The sequence below is a fragment of the Salvelinus fontinalis genome, unplaced genomic scaffold (genome assembly GCF_029448725.1).
Source record: "Salvelinus fontinalis isolate EN_2023a unplaced genomic scaffold, ASM2944872v1 scaffold_0089, whole genome shotgun sequence".
NCBI lineage: Eukaryota > Metazoa > Chordata > Actinopteri > Salmoniformes > Salmonidae > Salvelinus > Salvelinus fontinalis.
In genome coordinates this window covers 377,760-400,622 of record NW_026600298.1, presented here as the reverse complement: position 1 = coordinate 400,622, position 22,863 = coordinate 377,760, and the positions used below count along the sequence as shown (strand labels likewise).

General features: G+C 44.4%; 1 protein-coding gene across 3 annotated transcripts in view; it reads left to right on the top strand.

Annotated features, from left to right (window-relative positions):
- The window catches only part of mtmr9 (myotubularin related protein 9), a 77,522-nt gene extending 56,040 nt beyond the window's left edge, over positions 1–21,482 (top strand). For all 3 annotated transcript variants that reach the window (XM_055911752.1, XM_055911751.1, XM_055911753.1), the window contains exon 11: positions 21,271–21,482. In XM_055911752.1, the coding sequence (XP_055767727.1) occupies positions 21,271–21,434 (164 nt within the window). In that variant the 3' untranslated portion in view covers positions 21,435–21,482. The remainder of the gene's footprint in view (positions 1–21,270) is intronic.
- Positions 21,483–22,863: the final 1,381 nt, after the last annotated feature.

The window sequence follows — 22,863 nt, the reverse complement described above, 5'->3', positions numbered from 1 at the left end:
ACGCTGAGCGGCACTCCCCCTACTGTATTACCTCACGCTGAGCAGCACTCCCCCTACTGTATTACCTCACGCTGAGCAGCACTCCCCCTACTGTATTACCTCACGCCGAGCAGCACTCCCCCCTACTGTATTACCTCACACTGAGCGGCACTCCCCCCTACTGTATTACCTCACGCTGAGCAGCACTCCCCCTACTGTATTACCTCACGCTGAGCAGCACTCCCCCTACTGTATTACCTCACGCTGAGCAGCACTCCCCCTACTGTATTACCTCACGCTGAGCAGTACTCCCCCTACTGTATTACCGCACGCTGAGCAGCACCCCCCCCCCTACTGTATTACCTCACGCTGAGCACCACTCCCCCTACTGTATTACTTCACGCTGAGCAGCACTCCCCCTACTGTATTACCTCACGCTGAACAGCACTCCCCCTACTGTATTACCTCACGCTGAGCAGCACTCCCCCTACTGTATTACCTCACGCTGAGCAGCACTCCCCCTACTGTATTACCTCACGCTGAGCAGCACTCCCCCTACTGTATTACCGCACGCTGAGCAGCACCCCCCCCCTACTGTATTACCTCACGCTGAGCAGCACTCCCCCTACTGTATTACCTCACGCTGAGCAGCACTCCCCCTACTGTATTACCTCACGCTGAGCAGCACTCCCTCTACTGTATTACCTCACGCTGAGCAGCACTCCCCCTACTGTATTACCTCACGCTGAGCAGCACTCCCCCTACTGTATTACCTCACGCTGAGCACCACCCCCCCTACTGTATTACCTCACGCTGAGCAGCACTCCCCCTACTGTATTACCTCACGCTGAGCACCACTCCCCCTACTGTATTACCTCACGCTGAGCAGCACTCCCTCTACTGTATTACCTCACGCTGAGCAGCACTCCCTCTACTGTATTACCTCACGCTGAGCAGCACTCCCCCTACTGTATTACCTCACGCTGAGCAGCACTCCCCCTACTGTATTACCTCACGCTGAGCAGCACTCCCCCTACTGTATTACCTCACGCTGAGCAGCACTCCCCCTTCTGTATTACCTCACGCTGAGCAGCACTCCCCCTACTGTATTACCTCACGCTGAGCAGCACTCCCCCCTACTGTATTACCTCACGCTGAGCAGCACTCCCCCTACTGTATTACCTCAGCACTCCCCCTACTGTATTACCTCACGCTGAGCAGCACTCCCCCTACTGTATTACCTCACGCTGAGCAGCACTCCCCCTACTGTATTACCTCACGCTGAGCAGCACTCACCCTACTGTATTACCTCACGCTGAGCAGCACTCCCCCTACTGTATTACCTCACGCTGAGCAGCACTCCCCCTACTGTATTACCTCACGCTGAGCAGCACTCCCCCTACTGTTTTATTAATTATCAGCTAGATACGTGAATCGTAATAATGTAGCTTTCCAGATAGTTTAACAGGCTAAAAATACCTAAAACTAATTTTATGCAAGGTAGATGTCAGTTCTTTGTGGCTAGCTAGCAGTAGTAGCTAACCAGTTAGGCCTATTGACTTATTACGGGTTTGTGATCTAAGGTACTTAGGCAGGTAAACATGCCAAAATTAACATAGCATGTATTTATTAACGTATCATAATAAAATATTTTAGTCGGGATACATGTGAAATATGAATAGTGTATTTTCTCTCACTTCCGACTTTCTCTCATTTTCTGTTCACCGTTAAATTTAAATATATTGTGCGTCTTTTTAACGTCGTTGCGTCATATTTCTTTGCGTACTTTCTGTTGAAGCTTGCATCAATGCATGCTTCAAAATATGTACAAACGGAGTACGCTTTGATTACGCTTTGATACTCCGACACTCCCGTTCTCCAATTTCCGTGCTCGTAGCACGGTGGAATGCATTTTGAGAAACACCCCATTTTATATGTCTGTGTGTAGTGCGTATGTTATCGTGTGTGTCTGTGTGTTCTCTCTTCATCCTCCTCCCTCTTTCAGTTGCTCTCTTCCTACATATACTCACCAGGAGGGGGCAGTATGCTGCTTGGTGTTTTAACACCACTGAACCAGGAGGGGGCAGTATGCTGCTTGGTGTTTTTACACCACTGAACCAGGAGGGGGCAGTATGCTGCTTGGTGTTTTAACACCACTGAACCAGGAGGGGGCAGTATGCTGCTTGGTGTTTTTACACCACTGAACCAGGAGGGGGCAGTATGCTGCTTGGTGTTTTAACACCACTGAACCAGGAGGGGGCAGTATGCTGCTTGGTGATTTTACACCACTGAACCAGGAGGGGGCAGTATGCTGCTTGGTGTTTTTACACCACTGAACCAGGAGGGGGCAGTATGCTGCTTGGTGTTTTTACACCACTGAACCAGGAGGGGGCAGTATGCTGCTTGGTGTTTTTACACCACTGAACCAGGAGGGGGCAGTATGCTGCTTGGTGTTTTTACACCACTGAACCAGGAGGGGGCAGTATGCTGCTTGGTGTTTTTACACCACTGAACCAGGAGGGGGCAGTATGCTGCTTGGTGTTTTTACACCACTGAACCAGGAGGGGGCAGTATGCTGCTTGGTGTTTTAACACCACTGAACCAGGAGGGGGCAGTATGCTGCTTGGTGTTTTAACACCACTGAACCAGGAGGGGGCAGTATGTTGTTTGGTGTTTTAACACCACTGAACCAGGAGGGGGCAGTATGCTGCTTGGTGTTTTAACACCACTGAACCAGGAGGGGGCAGTATGTTGTTTGGTGTTTTAACACCACTGAACCAGACCATAAATAAACCAACTGAAGAGTCAACATTGACACAGGAATGTGTGTGTCAGGGCTCGACATACAGGGGAGGTTTTGGATACCCTCCCGGCAGTAATATCATTGTCTGTGGGAGAAGAAAAAAGAATCATAATTATTATATTTTTGTTCTACGCTATATAATTGATTAAAAAACATAATCTTTAGACAATCTGTTGGGCAGAGCGTGTGGCTCTCAAACAGCTGGTTGTTGGCATGGAGCGAAGACCGGTAGGGCTACGAAATATGATCCAAGTTATATCTACCGGTAAAGGCAATAATGGGTATACAAACAAGGTATTTTATTTATTTTAATTTAATTCGGTCATCATGCAATAGCCTACCTTGAAAATCCTCTAGGCTATTTGGTCCTTGAAAAGTCATTGAAGTTCTTAGCCGATTTAGAAGTTTTACTGCTATGGACAGGCTGACCGGCCGTCGTGTGGACAGGCTGACTGACTGACTAGCCGTCTCGTGGACAGGCTGACTGACTGCCTAGCCGTCATGTGGACTGACAGACTGACTGACTAGCCGTCGCGTGGACAGGCTGACTGACTGACTAGCCGTTGCGTGGACTGACTGACTGACTGACTAGCCCCCGCGTGGACAGACTGACTGACTGACTAGACGTCGCGTGGACAGACAGACTGACTGACTGACTAGCCGTCGCGTGGACAGACTGACTGACTGACTGACTAGCCCCCGCGTGGACAGACAGACTGACTGACTAGCCGTCGCGTGGACAGACAGACTGACTGACTGACTAGACGTCGTGTGGACAGACAGACTGACTGACTGACTAGACGTCGTGTGGACAGACAGACTGACTGACTGACTAGCCGTCGCGTGGACAGACTGACTGACTGACTGACTAGCCGTCGCGTGGACAGACTGACTGACTGACTGACTAGCCGTCGCGTGGACAGACAGACTGACTGACTGACTAGCCGTCGCGTGGACAGACAGACTGACTGACTGACTAGACGTCGTGTGGACAGACAGACTGACTGACTGACTAGACGTCGTGTGGACAGACAGACTGACTGACTGACTAGCCGTCGCGTGGACAGACAGACTGACTGACTAGCTTCCGCGTGGACAGACTAACTAGCCGCCGCGTGGACAGTCTGACACAAACACACTAATGAAGTCTCTCCGTGTAGCTAGTCAGTCTGACACAGACTTCGTTAGTGTGTTTGTGTGGGGACCATGCTGTCTAGTCAGGCAAGGCCCACATTATTCTGACAGTTTAGAATGTAACAGTAATGTGAATGATAATGCATAATGCCATTGTGTAGGCCTATAAAAAAAAGAAGCATTATTTAAAGTGGTAATGAATACTTTTTTCGCTACATTTTGTGGGGAGTTTTTTTTCTTCCCTGTAGACTATTACAATAAATATAAAATGTAGGTACTTGAGTGGTATTACTAAGTGCTTGCATAAAGTCCTTGAATTTAGCTTGCCAATGTCTGTTATGAACTCTGTATAGGCTACTTGTACGTCCTCAGACATGGATGGACGTCGAATATTGACTTGTACTAACTGTGTTTGGGTAGATGGAAATCTACCAAGCAGTCAGGCAAGATCATTTTTGTACTGATATCAACCAAAATACAAAGAATTCCAGTACTAATCTTTCTAGTTCCTCCACTGTGTAGGTGAGTGCAGGCAGTATATGCCACCTCCGTATGTAAATAGAGGAGGCCTGTAATTTTCATCATAGGTACACTTCAACTATGACAGACAAAATGAGAAGAAAAAAAATCCAGAAAATCACATTGTAGGATTTTTAATGAATTTATTTGCAAATTATGGTGGAAAATAAGTATTGGTGGCTGACTAAATACTGTATGTACATAGCTCTCCACTGTGTATGTGAGTAACAGGCAGTATATGCCATCTCCGTATGTAAATAGCTCTCCACTGTGTAGGTGAGTAACAGGCAGTATATGCCATCTCTGTATGTAAATAGCTCTCCACTGTGTAGGTGAATTCAGGCAGTATATGCCACCTCTGTATGTAAATAGCTCTCCCCTGTGTAGGTGAGTAACAGGCAGTATATGCCATCTCCGTATGTAAATAGCTCTCCACTGTGTAGGTGAGTAACAGGCAGTATATGCCATCTCTGTATGTAAATAGCTCTCCACTGTGTAGGTGAGTAACAGGCAGTATATGCCACCTCTGTATGTAAATAGCTCTCCCCTGTGTAGGTGAGTAACAGGCAGTATATGCCATCTCCGTATGTAAATAGCTCTCCACTGTGTAGGTGAGTAACAGGCAGTATATGCCATCTCCGTATGTAAATAGCTCTCCACTGTAGGTGAGTAACAGGCAGTATATGCCATCTCCGTATGTAAATAGCTCTCCACTGTGTAGGTGAGTAACAGGCAGTATATGCCATCTCTGTATGTAAATAGCTCTCCACTGTAGGTGAGTAACAGGCAGTATATGCCATCTCCGTATGTAAATAGCTCTCCACTGTGTAGGTGAGTAACAGGCAGTATATGCCATCTCTGTATGTAAATAGCTCTCCACTGTGTAGGTGAGTAACAGGCAGTATATGCCACCTCTGTATGTAAATAGCTCTCCCCTGTGTAGGTGAGTAACAGGCAGTATATGCCATCTCCGTATGTAAATAGCTCTCCACTGTGTAGGTGAATTCAGGCAGTATATGCCATCTCCGTATGTAAATAGCTCTCCACTGTGTAGGTGAGTAACAGGCAGTATATGCCATCTCCGCATGTACATAGCTCTCCACTGTGTAGGTGAGTAACAGGCAGTATATGCCATCTCCGTATGTAAATAGCTCTCCACTGTGTAGGTGAATTCAGGCAGTATATGCCATCTCCGTATGTAAATAGCTCTCCACTGTGTAGGTGAGTAACAGGCAGTATATGCCATCTCCGCATGTACATAGCTCTCCACTGTGTAGGTGAGTAACAGGCAGTATATGCCATCTCTGTATGTAAATAGCTCTCCACTGTGTAGGTGAATTCAGGCAGTATATGCCATCTCCGTATGTAAATAGCTCTCCACTGTGTAGGTGAGTAACAGGCAGTATATGCCATCTCTGTATGTAAATAGCTCTCCACTGTGTAGGTGAATTCAGGCAGTATATGCCATCTCCGTATGTAAATAGCTCTCCACTGTGTAGGTGAGTAACAGGCAGTATATGCCATCTCCGCATGTACATAGCTCTCCACTGTGTAGGTGAGTAACAGGCAGTATATGCCATCTCCGTATGTAAATAGCTCTCCACTGTGTAGGTGAATTCAGGCAGTATATGCCACCTCTGTATGTAAATAGCTCTCCCCTGTGTAGGTGAGTGCAGGCAGTATATGCCATCTCCGTATGTAAATAGCTTGGCTCATTTAATTTTTCCAGGCAAGCCAAAAATACACCTAACTTGCCTAATGGGCAAGTGCCTTTCAGACTTTAATGTCAATCCCTGGACAGGCTTACGAAGCTCATAGGACTGGCTTACGAAGCTCACGTGACTGGCTTACGAAGCTCACATGATCATATGACTGACTGTCTTACATTGCTTAATTTGAGTTACCAGACGTCACTGAATTCCACCCTGGCATTCTCTCCATAGCTGGGAATTGTTTGCTATCTGTGACACGTTGACTGACTCTCTCTCTCTGCCCCCCCCTCCCTCCCAAAGTGCCCTGCGTGGTTTGCTATCTGTGACACGTTGACTGACTCTCTCTCTCTGCCCCCCCCCCCCTCCCAAAGTGCCCTGCGTGGTTTGCTATCTGTGACACGTTGGCTGACTCTCTCTCTCTGCCCCCCCCCCCCCCCCTCCCAAAGTGCCCTGCGTGGTTTGCTATCTGTGACACGTTGGCTGACTCTCTCTCTCTGCCCCCCCCCCCCCCTCCCAAAGTGCCCTGCGTGGTTTGCTATCTGTGACACGTTGGCTGACTCTCTCTCTCTGCCCCCCCCCCCCCTCCCAAAGTGCCCTGCGTGGTTTGCTATCTGTGACACGTTGGCTGACTCTCTCTCTCTGCCCCCCCCCCCCCCTCCCAAAGTGCCCTGCGTGGTTTGCTTATTATAGGACGCCCTTACTGATTTTAGGGTGTTCTCGCTCACTGTCACTTGAGTAGCCGTGACGCCTCCGCAGAAGGTCAAAGGCCGGACGGGAGGCTCGCGTGCAAATTACTAGTCATTGACATCGATGGATAAGCCAGCCGTGAGCAGACGCTAATCGTATGCCCGATGTCCACCAGATGGATATGCGTTAGGTTTTGCCGGATGTCTAGCCCGCGTTTTTTCCCCGTACTTGACGCCCAAGTCCTTTGCTTTTTCAAATAGCTAAAAGCTAGCTAGTTGGAGTCTGGTTATGAACTTCTGTTTGTACCACAGCACGGTAAAGAAACACACAAGTTTATAATATTGAACGCATGCGGTAGACAGAAAGCACCGCAGACTAGTGTGGAAATCCCCAGTGTATTGTTCCTGGACTGCTCAATCAATGACTTCCTCTGGAGTTTGACGCAATCTGTTGGCCACGAGGCGTCCGTCCCGAGTTATTCTGATGACGTTTTAGATTCATACACGACGGTGGTCAGATGCCACTTAAAGTTCCCTGACCTCCTAACCCTAAAGGTTGAATCATAATTTTTTCCAGTTTACGCCACCTTCACTCCCATTGACTCCTATGCATGACTAAGTGGGTGTGTTCATAAATTCACTCTGGCAGTTCAGAGAGAATAAAATGTCACAATCGCCGAATACAGTGAAATGCTTTCCACGAGCCTTTCCCAACGATGCAGAGTAAAACATGTGGAGCTATATACAAGAAGTACCAGTACCAGATCAATGAGGAGCTATATACAGGAAGTACCAGTACCAGATCAATGTGGAGCTATATACAGGAAGTACCAGATCAATGTGGAGCTATATACAGGAAGTACCAGATCAATGTGGAGCTATATACAGGAAGTACCAGATCAATGTGGAGCTATATACAGGAAGTACCAGATCAATGTGGAGCTATATACAGGAAGTACCAGATCAATGTGGAGCTATATACAGGGAGTACCAGATCAATGTGGAGCTATATACAGGGAGTACCAGATCAATGTGGAGCTATATACAGGAAGTACCAGTACCAGATCAATGTGGAGCTATATACAGGGAGTACCAGATCATTGTGGAGCTATATACAGGAAGTACCAGATCAATGTGGAGCTATATACAGGAAGTACCAGATCAATGTGGAGCTATATACAGGGAGTACCAGATCAATGTGGAGCTATATACAGGAAGTACCAGATCAATGTGGAGCTATATACAGGAAGTACCAGATCAATGTGGAGCTATATACAGGGAGTACCAGATCAATGTGGAGCTATATACAGGAAGTACCAGATCAATGTGGAGCTATATACAGGAAGTACCAGATCAATGTGGAGCTATATACAGGAAGTACCAGATCAATGTGGAGCTATATACAGGAAGTACCAGATCAATGTGGAGCTATATACAGGAAGTACCAGTACCAGATCAATGTGGAGCTATATACAAGGAGTACCAGATCAATGTGGAGCTATATACAGGAAGTACCAGATCAATGTGGAGCTATATACAGGAAGTAGCAGATCAATGTGGAGCTATATACAGGAAGTACCAGATCAATGTGGAGCTATATACAGGAAGTACCAGATCAATGTGGAGCTATATACAGGAAGTACCAGATCAATGTGGAGCTATATACAGGGAGTACCAGATCAATGTGGAGCTATATGCAGGAAGTACCAGATCAATGTGGAGCTATATACAGGAAGTACCAGATCAATGTGGAGCTATATACAGGAAGTACCAGGACCAGATCAATGTGGAGCTATATACAGGGAGTACCAGATCAATGTGGAGCTATATAAAGGGAGTACCAGATCAATGTGGAGCTATATACAGAGAGTGCCAGTACCAGATCAATGTGGAGCTATATACAGGGAGTACCAGATCAATGTGGAGCTATATACAGGAAGTACCAGATCATTGTGGAGCTATATACAGGAAGTACCAGTACCAGATCAATGTGGAGCTATATACAGGGAGTACCAGTACCAGATCAATGTGGAGCTATATACAGGAAGTACCAGTACCAGATCAATGTGGAGCTATATACAGGGAGTACCAGATCAATGTGGAGCTATATACAGGAAGTACCAGATATATGTGGAGCTATATACAGGAAGTACCAGATCAATGTGGAGCTATATACAGGGAGTACCAGATCAATGTGGAGCTATATGCAGGAAGTACCAGATCAATGTGGAGCTATATACAGGAAGTACCAGATCAATGTGGAGCTATATACAGGAAGTACCAGGACCAGATCAATGTGGAGCTATATACAGGGAGTACCAGATCAATGTGGAGCTATATAAAGGGAGTACCAGATCAATGTGGAGCTATATACAGAGAGTGCCAGTACCAGATCAATGTGGAGCTATATACAGGGAGTACCAGATCAATGTGGAGCTATATACAGGAAGTACCAGATCATTGTGGAGCTATATACAGGAAGTACCAGTACCAGATCAACGTGGAGCTATATACAGGAAGTACCAGATCAATGTGGAGCTATATACAGGAAGTACCAGATCAATGTGGAGCTATATACAGGAAGTACCAGATCAATGTGGAGCTATATACAGGAAGTACCAGATCAATGTGGAGCTATATACAGGAAGTACCAGATCAATGTGGAGCTATATACAGGGAGTACCAGATCAATGTGGAGCTATATACAGGGAGTACCAGATCAATGTGGAGCTATATACAGGAAGTACCAGTACCAGATCAATGTGGAGCTATATACAGGGAGTACCAGATCAATGTGGAGCTATATACAGTTAGTACCAGATCATTGTGGAGCTATATACAGGAAGTACCAGTACCAGATCAATGTGGAGCTATATACAGGGAGTACCAGTACCAGATCAATGTGGAGCTATATACAGGAAGTACCAGTACCAGATCAATGTGGAGCTATATACAGGGAGTACCAGATCAATGTGGAGCTATATACAGGAAGTACCAGATCAATGTGGAGCTATATACAGGGAGTACCAGATCAATGTGAAGCTATATACAGGGAGTACCAGTACCAGATCAATGTGGAGCTATATACAGGAAGTACCAGTACCAGATCAATGTGGAGCTATATACAGGATGTACCAGATCAATGTGGAGCTATATACAGGAAGTACCAGTACCAGATCAATGTAGAGCTATATACAGTGAGTACCAGATCACTGTGGAGCTATATACAGGAATTACCAGATCAATGTGGAGCTATATACAGGAAGTACCAGTACCAGATCAATGTGGAGCTATATACAGGATGTACCAGATCAATATGGAGCTATATACAGGAAGTACCAGTACCAGATCAATGTAGAGCTATATACAGTGAGTACCAGATCACTGTGGAGCTATATACAGGAATTACCAGATCAATGTGGAGCTATATACAGGAAGTACCAGATCAATGTGGAGCTATATACAGGAAGTACCAGATCAATGTGGAGCTATATACAGGAAGTACCAGATCAATGTGGAGCTATATACAAGGAGTACCAGATCAATGTGGAGCTATATACAGGGAGTACCAGATCAATGTGGAGCTATATACAGGAAGTACCAGTACCAGATCAATGTGGAACTATATACAGGGAGTACCAGATCAATGTGGAGCTATATACAGTTAGTACCAGATCATTGTGGAGCTATATACAGGAAGTACCAGTACCAGATCAATGTGGAGCTATATACAGGGAGTACCAGTACCAGATCAATGTGGAGCTATATACAGGAAGTACCAGTACCAGATCAATGTGGAGCTATATACAGGGAGTACCAGATCAATGTGGAGCTATATACAGGAAGTACCAGATCAATGTGGAGCTATATACAGGGAGTACCAGATCAATGTGAAGCTATATACAGGGAGTACCAGTACCAGATCAATGTGGAGCTATATACAGGAAGTACCAGTACCAGATCAATGTGGAGCTATATACAGGATGTACCAGATCAATGTGGAGCTATATACAGGAAGTACCAGTACCAGATCAATGTAGAGCTATATACAGTGAGTACCAGATCACTGTGGAGCTATATACAGGAATTACCAGATCAATGTGGAGCTATATACAGGAAGTACCAGTACCAGATCAATGTGGAGCTATATACAGGATGTACCAGATCAATATGGAGCTATATACAGGAAGTACCAGTACCAGATCAATGTAGAGCTATATACAGTGAGTACCAGATCACTGTGGAGCTATATACAGGAATTACCAGATCAATGTGGAGCTATATACAGGAAGTACCAGATCAATGTGGAGCTATATACAGGGAGTACCAGATCAATGTGGAGCTATTAGACAGGAAGTACCAGTACCAGATCAATTTGGAGCTATATACAGGAAGTACCAGATCAATGTGGAGCTATATACAGGGAGTACCAGATCAATGTGGAGCTATATACAGGGAGTACCAGTACCAGATCAATGTGGAGCTATATACAGGGAGTACCAGATCACTGTGGAGCTATATACAGGAAGTACCAGATCAATGTGGAGCTATATACAGGAAGTACCAGATCAATGTGGAGCTATATACAGGGAGTACCAGATCAATGTGGAGCTATATACAGGGAGTACCAGTACCAGATCAATGTGGAGCTATATACAGGAAGTACCAGATCAATGTGGAGCTATATACAGGGAGTACCAGATCAATGTGGAGCTATATACAGGAAGTACCAGATCAATGTGGAGCTATATACAGGGAGTACCAGATCAATGTGGAGCTATATGCAGGATGTACCAGATCAATGTGGAGCTATATACAGGGAGTACCAGATCAATGTGGAGCTATATGCAGGAAGTACCAGATCAATGTGGAGCTATATACAGGAAGTACCAGATCAATGTGGAGCTATATACAGGAAGTACCAGTACCAGATCAATGTGGAGCTATATACAGGGAGTACCAGATCAATGTGGAGCTATATACAGGGAGTACCAGATCAATGTGGAGCTATATACAGGAAGTACCAGATCAATGTGGAGCTATATACAGGAAGTACCAGTACCAGATCAATGTTGAGCTATATACAGGAAGTACCAGATCAATGTGGAGCTATATACAGGAAGTACCAGATCAATGTGGAGCTATATACAGGGAGTACCAGATCAATGTGAAGCTATATACAGGGAGTACCAGTACCAGATCAATGTGGAGCTATATACAGGGAGTACCAGATCAATGTGAAGCTATATACAGGGAGTACCAGTACCAGATCAATTTGGAGCTATATACAGGAAATACCAGTACCAGATCAATGTGGAGCTATATACAGGAAGTACCAGATCAATGTGGAGCTATATACAGGGAGTACCAGATCAATGTGGAGCTATATACAGGAAGTACCAGATCATTGTGGAGCTATATACAGGAAGTACCAGTACCAGATCAATGTGGAGCTATATACAGGGAGTACCAGTACCAGATCAATGTGGAGCTATATACAGGAAGTACCAGATCAATGTGGAGCTATATACAGGGAGTACCAGATCAATGTGGAGCTATATACAGGAAGTACCAGATCAATGTGGAGCTATATACAGGGAGTACCAGATCAATGTGGAGCTATATACAGGGAGTACCAGATCAATGTGTAGCTATATACAGGAAGTAGCAGATCAATGTGGAGCTATATACAGGAAGTACCAGATCAATGTGGAGCTATATACAGGAAGTACCAGTACCAGATCAATGTGGAGCTATATACAGGAAGTACCAGATCAATGTGGAGCTATATACAGGAAGTACCAGATCAATGTGGAGCTATATACAGGGAGTACCAGATCAATGTGAAGCTATATACAGGGAGTACCAGTACCAGATCAATTTGGAGCTATATACAGGAAGTACCAGTACCAGATCAATGTGGAGCTATATACAGGAAGTACCAGATCAATGTGGAGCCATATACAGGAAGTGCCAGTACCAGATCAATGTAGAGCTATATACAGTGAGTACCAGATCACTGTGGAGCTATATACAGGAATTACCAGATCAATGTGGAGCTGTATACAGGAAGTACCAGATCAATGTGGAGCTATATACAGGGAGTACCAGATCAATGTGGAGCTATTAGACAGGAAGTACCAGTACCAGATCAATGTGGAGCTATATACAGGAAGTACCAGATCAATGTGGAGCTATATACAGGGAGTACCAGATCAATGTGGAGCTATATACAGGGAGTACCAGTACCAGATCAATGTGGAGCTATATACAGGGAGTACCAGATCACTGTGGAGCTATATACAGGAAGTACCAGATCAATGTGGAGCTATATACAGGAAGTACCAGATCAATGTGGAGCTATATACAGGGAGTACCAGATCAATGTGGAGCTATATACAGGAAGTACCAGTACCAGATCAATGTGGAGCTATATACAGGAAGTACCAGATCAATGTGGAGCTATATACAGGAAGTACCAGATCAATGTGGAGCTATATACAGGGAGTACCAGATCAATGTGAAGCTATATACAGGGAGTACCAGTACCAGATCAATGTGGAGCTATATACAGGGAGTACCAGATCAATGTGAAGCTATATACAGGGAGTACCAGTACCAGATCAATTTGGAGCTATATACAGGAAATACCAGTACCAGATCAATGTGGAGCTATATACAGGAAGTACCAGATCAATGTGGAGCTATATACAGGGAGTACCAGATCAATGTGGAGCTATATACAGGAAGTACCAGATCATTGTGGAGCTATATACAGGAAGTACCAGTACCAGATCAATGTGGAGCTATATACAGGGAGTACCAGTACCAGATCAATGTGGAGCTATATACAGGAAGTACCAGATCAATGTGGAGCTATATACAGGGAGTACCAGATCAATGTGGAGCTATATACAGGAAGTACCAGATCAATGTGGAGCTATATACAGGGAGTACCAGATCAATGTGGAGCTATATACAGGGAGTACCAGATCAATGTGTAGCTATATACAGGAAGTAGCAGATCAATGTGGAGCTATATACAGGAAGTACCAGATCAATGTGGAGCTATATACAGGAAGTACCAGTACCAGATCAATGTGGAGCTATATACAGGAAGTACCAGATCAATGTGGAGCTATATACAGGAAGTACCAGATCAATGTGGAGCTATATACAGGGAGTACCAGATCAATGTGAAGCTATATACAGGGAGTACCAGTACCAGATCAATTTGGAGCTATATACAGGAAGTACCAGTACCAGATCAATGTGGAGCTATATACAGGAAGTACCAGATCAATGTGGAGCCATATACAGGAAGTGCCAGTACCAGATCAATGTAGAGCTATATACAGTGAGTACCAGATCACTGTGGAGCTATATACAGGAATTACCAGATCAATGTGGAGCTGTATACAGGAAGTACCAGATCAATGTGGAGCTATATACAGGGAGTACCAGATCAATGTGGAGCTATTAGACAGGAAGTACCAGTACCAGATCAATGTGGAGCTATATACAGGAAGTACCAGATCAATGTGGAGCTATATACAGGGAGTACCAGATCAATGTGGAGCTATATACAGGGAGTACCAGTACCAGATCAATGTGGAGCTATATACAGGGAGTACCAGATCACTGTGGAGCTATATACAGGAAGTACCAGATCAATGTGGAGCTATATACAGGAAGTACCAGATCAATGTGGAGCTATATACAGGGAGTACCAGATCAATGTGGAGCTATATACAGGAAGTACCAGTACCAGATCAATGTGGAGCTATATACAGGAAGTACCAGATCAATGTGGAGCTATATACAGGAAGTACCAGATCAATGTGGAGCTATATACAGGAAGTACCAGATCAATGTGGAGCTATATACAGGGAGTACCAGATCAATGTGAAGCTATATACAGGGAGTACCAGTACCAGATCAATGTGGAGCTATATACAGGAAGTACCAGTACCAGATCAATGTGGAGCTATATACAGGAAGTACCAGATCAATGTGGAGCTATATACAGGAAGTGCCAGTACCAGATCAATGTGGAGCTATATACAGGAAGTACCAGTACCAGATCAATGTAGAGCTATATACAGGGAGTACCAGATCAATGTGGAGCTATATACAGGAAGTACCAGATCAATGTGGAGCTATATACAGGGAGTACCAGATCAATGTGGAGCTATATACAGGAAGTACCAGATCAATGTGGAGCTATATACAGGAAGTACCAGATCAATGTGGAGCTATATACAGGGAGTACCAGATCACTGTGGAGCTATATACAGGAATTACCAGATCAATGTGGAGCTATATACAGGAAGTACCAGATCAATGTGGAGCTATATACAGGGAGTACCAGATCAATGTGGAGCTATATACAGGAAGTACCAGATCAATGTGGAGCTATATACAGGGAGTACCAGTACCAGATCAATGTGGAGCTATATACAGGAAATACCAGTACCAGATCAATGTAGAGCTATATACAGTGAGTACCAGATCACTGTGGAGCTATATACAGGAATTACCAGATCAATGTGGAGCTGTATACAGGAAGTACCAGATCAATGTGGAGCTATATACAGGGAGTACCAGATCAATGTGGAGCTATTAGACAGGAAGTACCAGTACCAGATCAATGTGGAGCTATATACAGGAAGTACCAGATCACTGTGGAGCTATATACAGGAATTACCAGATCAATGTGGAGCTATATACAGGAAGTACCAGATCAATGTGGAGCTATATACAGGGAGTACCAGATCAATGTGGAGCTATATACAGGAAGTACCAGATCAATGTGGAGCTATATACAGGGAGTACCAGTACCAGATCAATGTGGAGCTATATACAGGAAGTACCAGTACCAGATCAATGTAGAGCTATATACAGTGAGTACCAGATCACTGTGGAGCTATATACAGGAATTACCAGATCAATGTGGAGCTGTATACAGGAAGTACCAGATCAATGTGGAGCTATATACAGGGAGTACCAGATCAATGTGGAGCTATTAGACAGGAAGTACCAGTACCAGATCAATGTGGAGCTATATACAGGAAGTACCAGATCAATGTGGAGCTATATACAGGGAGTACCAGATCAATGTGGAGCTATATACAGGGAGTACCAGTACCAGATCAATGTGGAGCTATATACAGGGAGTACCAGATCACTGTGGAGCTATATACAGGAAGTACCAGATCAATGTGGAGCTATATACAGGAAGTACCAGATCAATGTGGAGCTATATACAGGGAGTACCAGATCAATGTGGAGCTATATACAGGAAGTACCAGTACCAGATCAATGTGGAGCTATATACAGGAAGTACCAGATCAATGTGGAGCTATATACAGGAAGTACCAGATCAATGTGGAGCTATATACAGGGAGTACCAGATCAATGTGAAGCTATATACAGGGAGTACCAGTACCAGATCAATGTGGAGCTATATACAGGAAGTACCAGTACCAGATCAATGTGGAGCTATATACAGGAAGTACCAGTACCAGATCAATGTGGAGCTATATACAGGGAGTACCAGATCAATGTGGAGCTATTAGACAGGAAGTACCAGTACCAGATCAATGTGGAGCTATATACAGGAAGTACCAGATCAATGTGGAGCTATATACAGGGAGTACCAGATCAATGTGGAGCTATATACAGGGAGTACCAGTACCAGATCAATGTGGAGCTATATACAGGGAGTACCAGATCACTGTGGAGCTATATACAGGAAGTACCAGATCAATGTGGAGCTATATACAGGAAGTACCAGATCAATGTGGAGCTATATACAGGGAGTACCAGATCAATGTGGAGCTATATACAGGAAGTACCAGTACCAGTTCAATGTGGAGCTATATACAGGAAGTACCAGATCAATGTGGAGCTATATACAGGAAGTACCAGATCAATGTGGAGCTATATACAGGGAGTACCAGATCAATGTGAAGCTATATACAGGGAGTACCAGTACCAGATCAATGTGGAGCTATATACAGGAAGTACCAGTACCAGATCAATGTGGAGCTATATACAGGAAGTACCAGTACCAGATCAATGTGGAGCTATATACAGGAAGTACCAGTACCAGATCAATGTAGAGCTATATACAGTGAGTACCAGATCACTGTGGAGCTATATACAGGAATTACCAGATCAATGTGGAGCTATATACAGGAAGTACCAGATCAATGTGGAGCTATATACAGGGAGTACCAGATCAATGTGGAGCTATATACAGGAAGTACCAGATCAATGTGGAGCTATATACAGGGAGTACCAGATCAATGTGGAGCTATATACAGGGAGTACCAGTACCAGATCAATGTGGAGCTATATACAGGGAGTACCAGATCACTGTGGAGCTATATACAGGAAGTACCAGATCAATGTGGAGCTATATACAGGAAGTACCAGATCAATGTGGAGCTATATACAGGAAGTACCAGATCAATGTGGAGCTATATACAGGAAGTACCAGATCAATGTGGAGCTATATACAGGGAGTACCAGATCAATGTGGAGCTATATACAGGAAGTACCAGTACCAGATCAATGTGGAGCTATATACAGGAAGTACCAGATCAATGTGGAGCTATATACAGGAAGTACCAGATCAATGTGGAGCTATATACAGGGAGTACCAGATCAATGTGAAGCTGTATACAGGGAGTACCAGTACCAGATCAATGTGGAGCTATATACAGGAAGTACCAGTACCAGATCAATGTGGAGCTATATACAGGAAGTACCAGATCAATGTGGAGCTATATACAGGAAGTACCAGTACCAGATCAATGTGGAGCTATATACAGGAAGTACCAGTACCAGATCAATGTAGAGCTATATACAGTGAGTACCAGATCACTGTGGAGCTATATACAGGAATTACCAGATCAATTTTGAGCTATATACAGGAAGTACCAGATCAATGTCGAGCTATATACAGGGAGTACCAGATCAATGTGGAGCTATTAGACAGGAAGTACCAGTACCAGATCAATGTGGAGCTATATACAGGAAGTACCAGATCAATGTGGAGCTATATACAGGGAGTACCAGATCAATGTGGAGCTATATACAGGGAGTACCAGTACCAGATCAATGTGGAGCTATATACAGGAAGTACCAGATCAATGTGGAGCTATATACAGGGAGTACCAGATCACTGTGGAGCTATATACAGGAAGTAAGAGATCAATGTGGAGCTATATACAGGAAGTACCAGATCAATGTGGAGCTATATACAGGAAGTACCAGATCAATGTGGAGCTATATACAGGAAGTACCAGATCAATGTGGAGCTATATACAGGAAGTACCAGATCAATGTGGAGCTATATACAGGAAGTACCAGTACCAGATCAACGTGGAGCTATATACAGGAAGTGCCAGATCAATGTGGAGCTATATACAGGGAGTACCAGTACCAGATCAATGTGGAGCTATATACAGGGAGTACCAGATCACTGTGGAGCTATATACAGGAAGTACCAGATCAATGTGGAGCTATATACAGGAAGTACCAGATCAATGTGGAGCTATATACAGGAAGTACCAGTACCAGATCAACGTGGAGCTATATACAGGAAGTACCAGATCAATGTGGAGCTATATACAGGAAGTACCAGATCAATGTGGAGCTATATACAGGAAGTACCAGATCAATGTGGAGCTATATACAGGAAGTACCAGTTCAATGTGGAGCTATATACAGGAAGTACCAGATCAATGTGGAGCTATATACAGGGAGTACCAGAGGTTTTGTTTTTCTAGGTTTATGGTTTTCCCATTTTTTTTTTTTCTGGTTTTCACTCTCAAAAAGAACAGCTTTTTTAATAGAAATTGAAGGCAGGGTAAAGCGACAAGGCATCAGGATAGATAAGGTATTTGAGCTAGATATGTACACGAAGGCAGCATCTCTTTAAAATGTTCAGAGCCCATAGCCTTTTCTTTCTTAATCGTTGTCCGTTTTCCTTAATTTCTCCTTCTTGATCTGGTCATTGAGAATGTTTCTCAATTACTTACTTGCTTAATCAACGGCAAAAATAAAAGTCCCGACTAAGTTTTGCTTGCTCTTGCATCAGCTGAACATAGAGGCCTGGGGCACGAGGCCTGAGGGTTGACTTGGTTTCAACCTGTATTTAAAAACTTTATGGCTCAAATATACATGCTGAACTGGTGCTTGAAGAATCCCCTGCAGGCCATAAGCATAGCCCTATAGGCCAAGATGTTATGCTGCTACGGAGACTTTTTCAGTCCACCAAGCCCTCCTATGGGCCCTGGTCAAAAGTAGTACACTATATAGGGAATAGGGCTGTAGTGTGAAGTAGTACACTGTATAGGGAATAGGGCTGTAGTGTAAAGTAGTGCACTATATAGGGAATAGGGCTGTAGTATAAAGTAGTGCACTGTATAGGGAATAGGGCTGTAGTGTGAAGTAGTACACTATATAGAGAATAGGGCTGTTGTATAAAGTAGTGCACTATATAGGGAATAGGGCTGTAGTGTAAAGTAGGGAATTATATAGAGAATAGGGCTGTAGTGTAAAGTAGGGCACTATATAGGGAATAGGGCTGTAGTGTAAAGTAGGGCACTATATAGGGAATGGGTTTGTAGTGCATTATATAGGGAATAGGGCTGTAGTGTAAAGTAGGGCACTATATAGGGAATAGGGCTGTAGTGTAAAGTAGTGCACTGTATAGGGAATAGGGCTGTAGTGTAAAGTAGTGCACTATATAGGGAATATGGCTATAGTATAAAGTAGTGCACTATATAGGGAATAGGGCTGTAGTGCACTATATAGGGAATAGGGCTGTAGTGTAAAGTAGGGCACTATATAGGGAATGGGGCTGTAGTGCATTATATAGGGAATAAGGCTGTAGTGTAAAGTAGGGCACTATATAGGGAATAGGGCTGTAGTGTAAAGTAGGGCACTATATAGGGAATAGGGCTGTAGTGTAAAGTAGTGCATTATATAGGGAATAGGGCTGTAGTGTAAAGTAGTGCACTGTATAGGGAATAGGGCTGTAGTGTAAAGTAGTGCAATATATAGGGAATAGGGCTGTAGTATAGAGTAGTGTACTATATAGGGAATAGGGCTGTAGTGTAAAGTAGTGCACTATATAGGGAATAGGGCTGTAGTGTAAAGTAGTGCATTATATAGGGAATAGGGCTGTAGTGTAAAGTAGTGCACTATATAGGGAATAGGGCTGTAGTGTAAAGTAGTGCATTATATAGGGAATAGGGCTGTAGTGTAAAGTAGTGCACTGTATAGGGAATAGGGCTGTAGTGTAAAGTAGGGCACTCTATAGGGAATAGGGCTGTAGTGTAAAGTAGGGCACTATATAGGGAATAGGGCTGTAGTGCTTTATATAGGGAATAGGGCTGTAGTGTAAAGTAGTGCACTCTATAGGGAATAGGGCTGTAGTGTAAAGTAGGGCACTATATAGGGAATAGGGCTGTAGTGCATTATATAGGGAATAGGGCTGTAGTGTAAAGTAGTGCACTATATAGGGAATAGGGCTGTAGTGTAAAGTAGGGCACTATATAGGGAATAGGGCTGTAGTGTAAAGTAGTGCACTATATAGGGAATAGGGCTGTAGTGTAAAGTAGGGCACTATATAGGGAATAGGGCTGTAGTATAAAGTAGGGCACTATATAGGGAATAGGGTTCCATTTGGGGATGCTCCCACTAACTGTCTCTCTCCGGCTCTCTCTCTCACTCATTTTCTTTCTCTCTCTCTCTCACTCATTTTCTCTCTCTTTCTCTCTCTGTCTCTCTCTGTCTCTCTCTCACTCATTTTCTTTCTCTCTCTCTCTCTCTCTCTCTCTCTCTCTCTCTCTCTCTCTCTCTCTCTCTCTGTCTCTCTCTCACTCTCTCTCTCTGTCTCTCTCTCACTCTCTCTCTCTGTCTCTCTCTCATTCATTTTCTCTCTCTTTGTCTCTCTCTCACTAATTTTCTCTCTCTGTCTCTCTCTCACTCATTTTCTCTCTCTCTCTCTGTCGCTCTCTCACTCATTTTCTCTCTTTCTCTCTCTCTGTCTCTCTCTCACTCATTTTCTCTCTCTCCCTCTCTGGCTCTCTCTCTCACTCATTTTATTTCTCTCTCACTCGTTTTCTCTCTCTCTCTCTTTCTCTCTCTCTCTCTCTGGCTCTCTCTCTCACTCATTTTCTCTCTCTCTCTGGCTCTCTCTCACTTATGTTCTCTCTCTCTCTGTCTCTGTCTCTCTCTGTCTCTCTCTCTCACTCATTTTCTCGCTCTTTCTCTCTGTCTCTCTCACTCGTTTTCTCTCTCTCTCTCTCTCTCTGTCTCTCTCTCACTCATTTTCTCTCTCTGTCTCTCACTCATTTTCTCTCTATCTCTCTCTCTCTCTCTCTCTCTCTCACTCATTTTCTCTCTCTCTGTCCCCAAGGTGTGTTCTTGCGTTGGAAGCGCAGTTCCAGGTGTCTGGATGAGGCCTACGACGAGATGGTTCATATCATACATTACAACAAAGAGCTGCAGAATAAAGTCAACAACCTCAGGAGACAGCTGGCCCAACTGGAGACGGAGGAGCCTCTGCTGCAAACACCGTAGAGGAGAGGTGAAGGAGAGGGGGTGAGGGCGGGAGGGAGGGAGGGAGGAGGAGGAGAGGTGGTGGAGAAGAAGAGTTGGAGAGGTGAGGGAGGAGGAGGAGGAGAGGTGGTGGAGAAGAAGAGTTGGAGAGGAGGAGGAGGAGGTGGAAGATTAAAGTAGAGGTAACAACACTATAGGTTACAACTCAAGAGACCTGAGGCTTTATGTATTAAACATCTTGAACAGGATGGACCTGATCCTAGATCAGCACTCCTACTCTATCTAATCCTATTCATTCATTATATAAAAGGCCTTATTGATGCTCCTACTCTGAACTGCTTGACGCGTACGGTCCCAGAAGAAGAGAACACGATATGAACTGGGACGGGGTCGAGGGACGGGGTAGAGAGATTTTTGAGTACTTAAAAAAAATAAAAATATTAAAATGCTTCCTCGTCTTTAAGTAATGCGGTAGATTCCTTGCTTTACACCAATCCGCTGGTTGTAGCTCAGTGACTGCTGAAAGGGTGAGAGAGTTCGCGGCACTAAAGCCAAGTATATCTATCTATATCACAGACATGTACAGATATGTTCCTCATGCTACCCCTAGTCACCAGCCAGCAGCTGCCCCAAACTTTAGTAACCCCCCCCCCCCTCAGCGGCAGCTCACGTTCTATACAAATAGATCCACACACACACACACAGGCACCTCATGCAGATTATGAAAGGGGCTTTTATTGCTGGATATGAGGAGACTTTGTAGTACTACTCTGAGTAACCATGGCAACACGTGTCAGTAGCTGCACTGTGTACACACACTGACTACTATAGGACACACAGACCCACACATACACACACACTGACTACTATAGGACACACAGACCCACACACACACACACACTGACTACTATAGGACACACAGACACACACACACACACACTGACTACTATAGGACACACAGACCCACATACACACACACTGACTACTATAGGACACACAGACCCACATACACACACACTGACTACTATAGGACACACAGACCCACATACACACACACTGACTACTATAGGACACACAGACCCACATACACACACACTGACTACTATAGGACACACAGACACACACACACACTGACTACTATAGGACACACAGACCCACATACACACACACTGACTACTATAGGACACACAGACCCACATACACACACACTGACTACTATAGGACACACAGACCCACATACACACACACTGACTACTATAGGACACACAGACCCACATACACACACACTGACTACTATAGGACACACAGACCCACATACACACACACTGACTACTATAGGACACACAGACCCACACACACACTGACTACTATAGGACACACAGACCCACACACACACTGACTACTATAGGACACACAGACCCACACACACACTGACTACTATAGGACACAC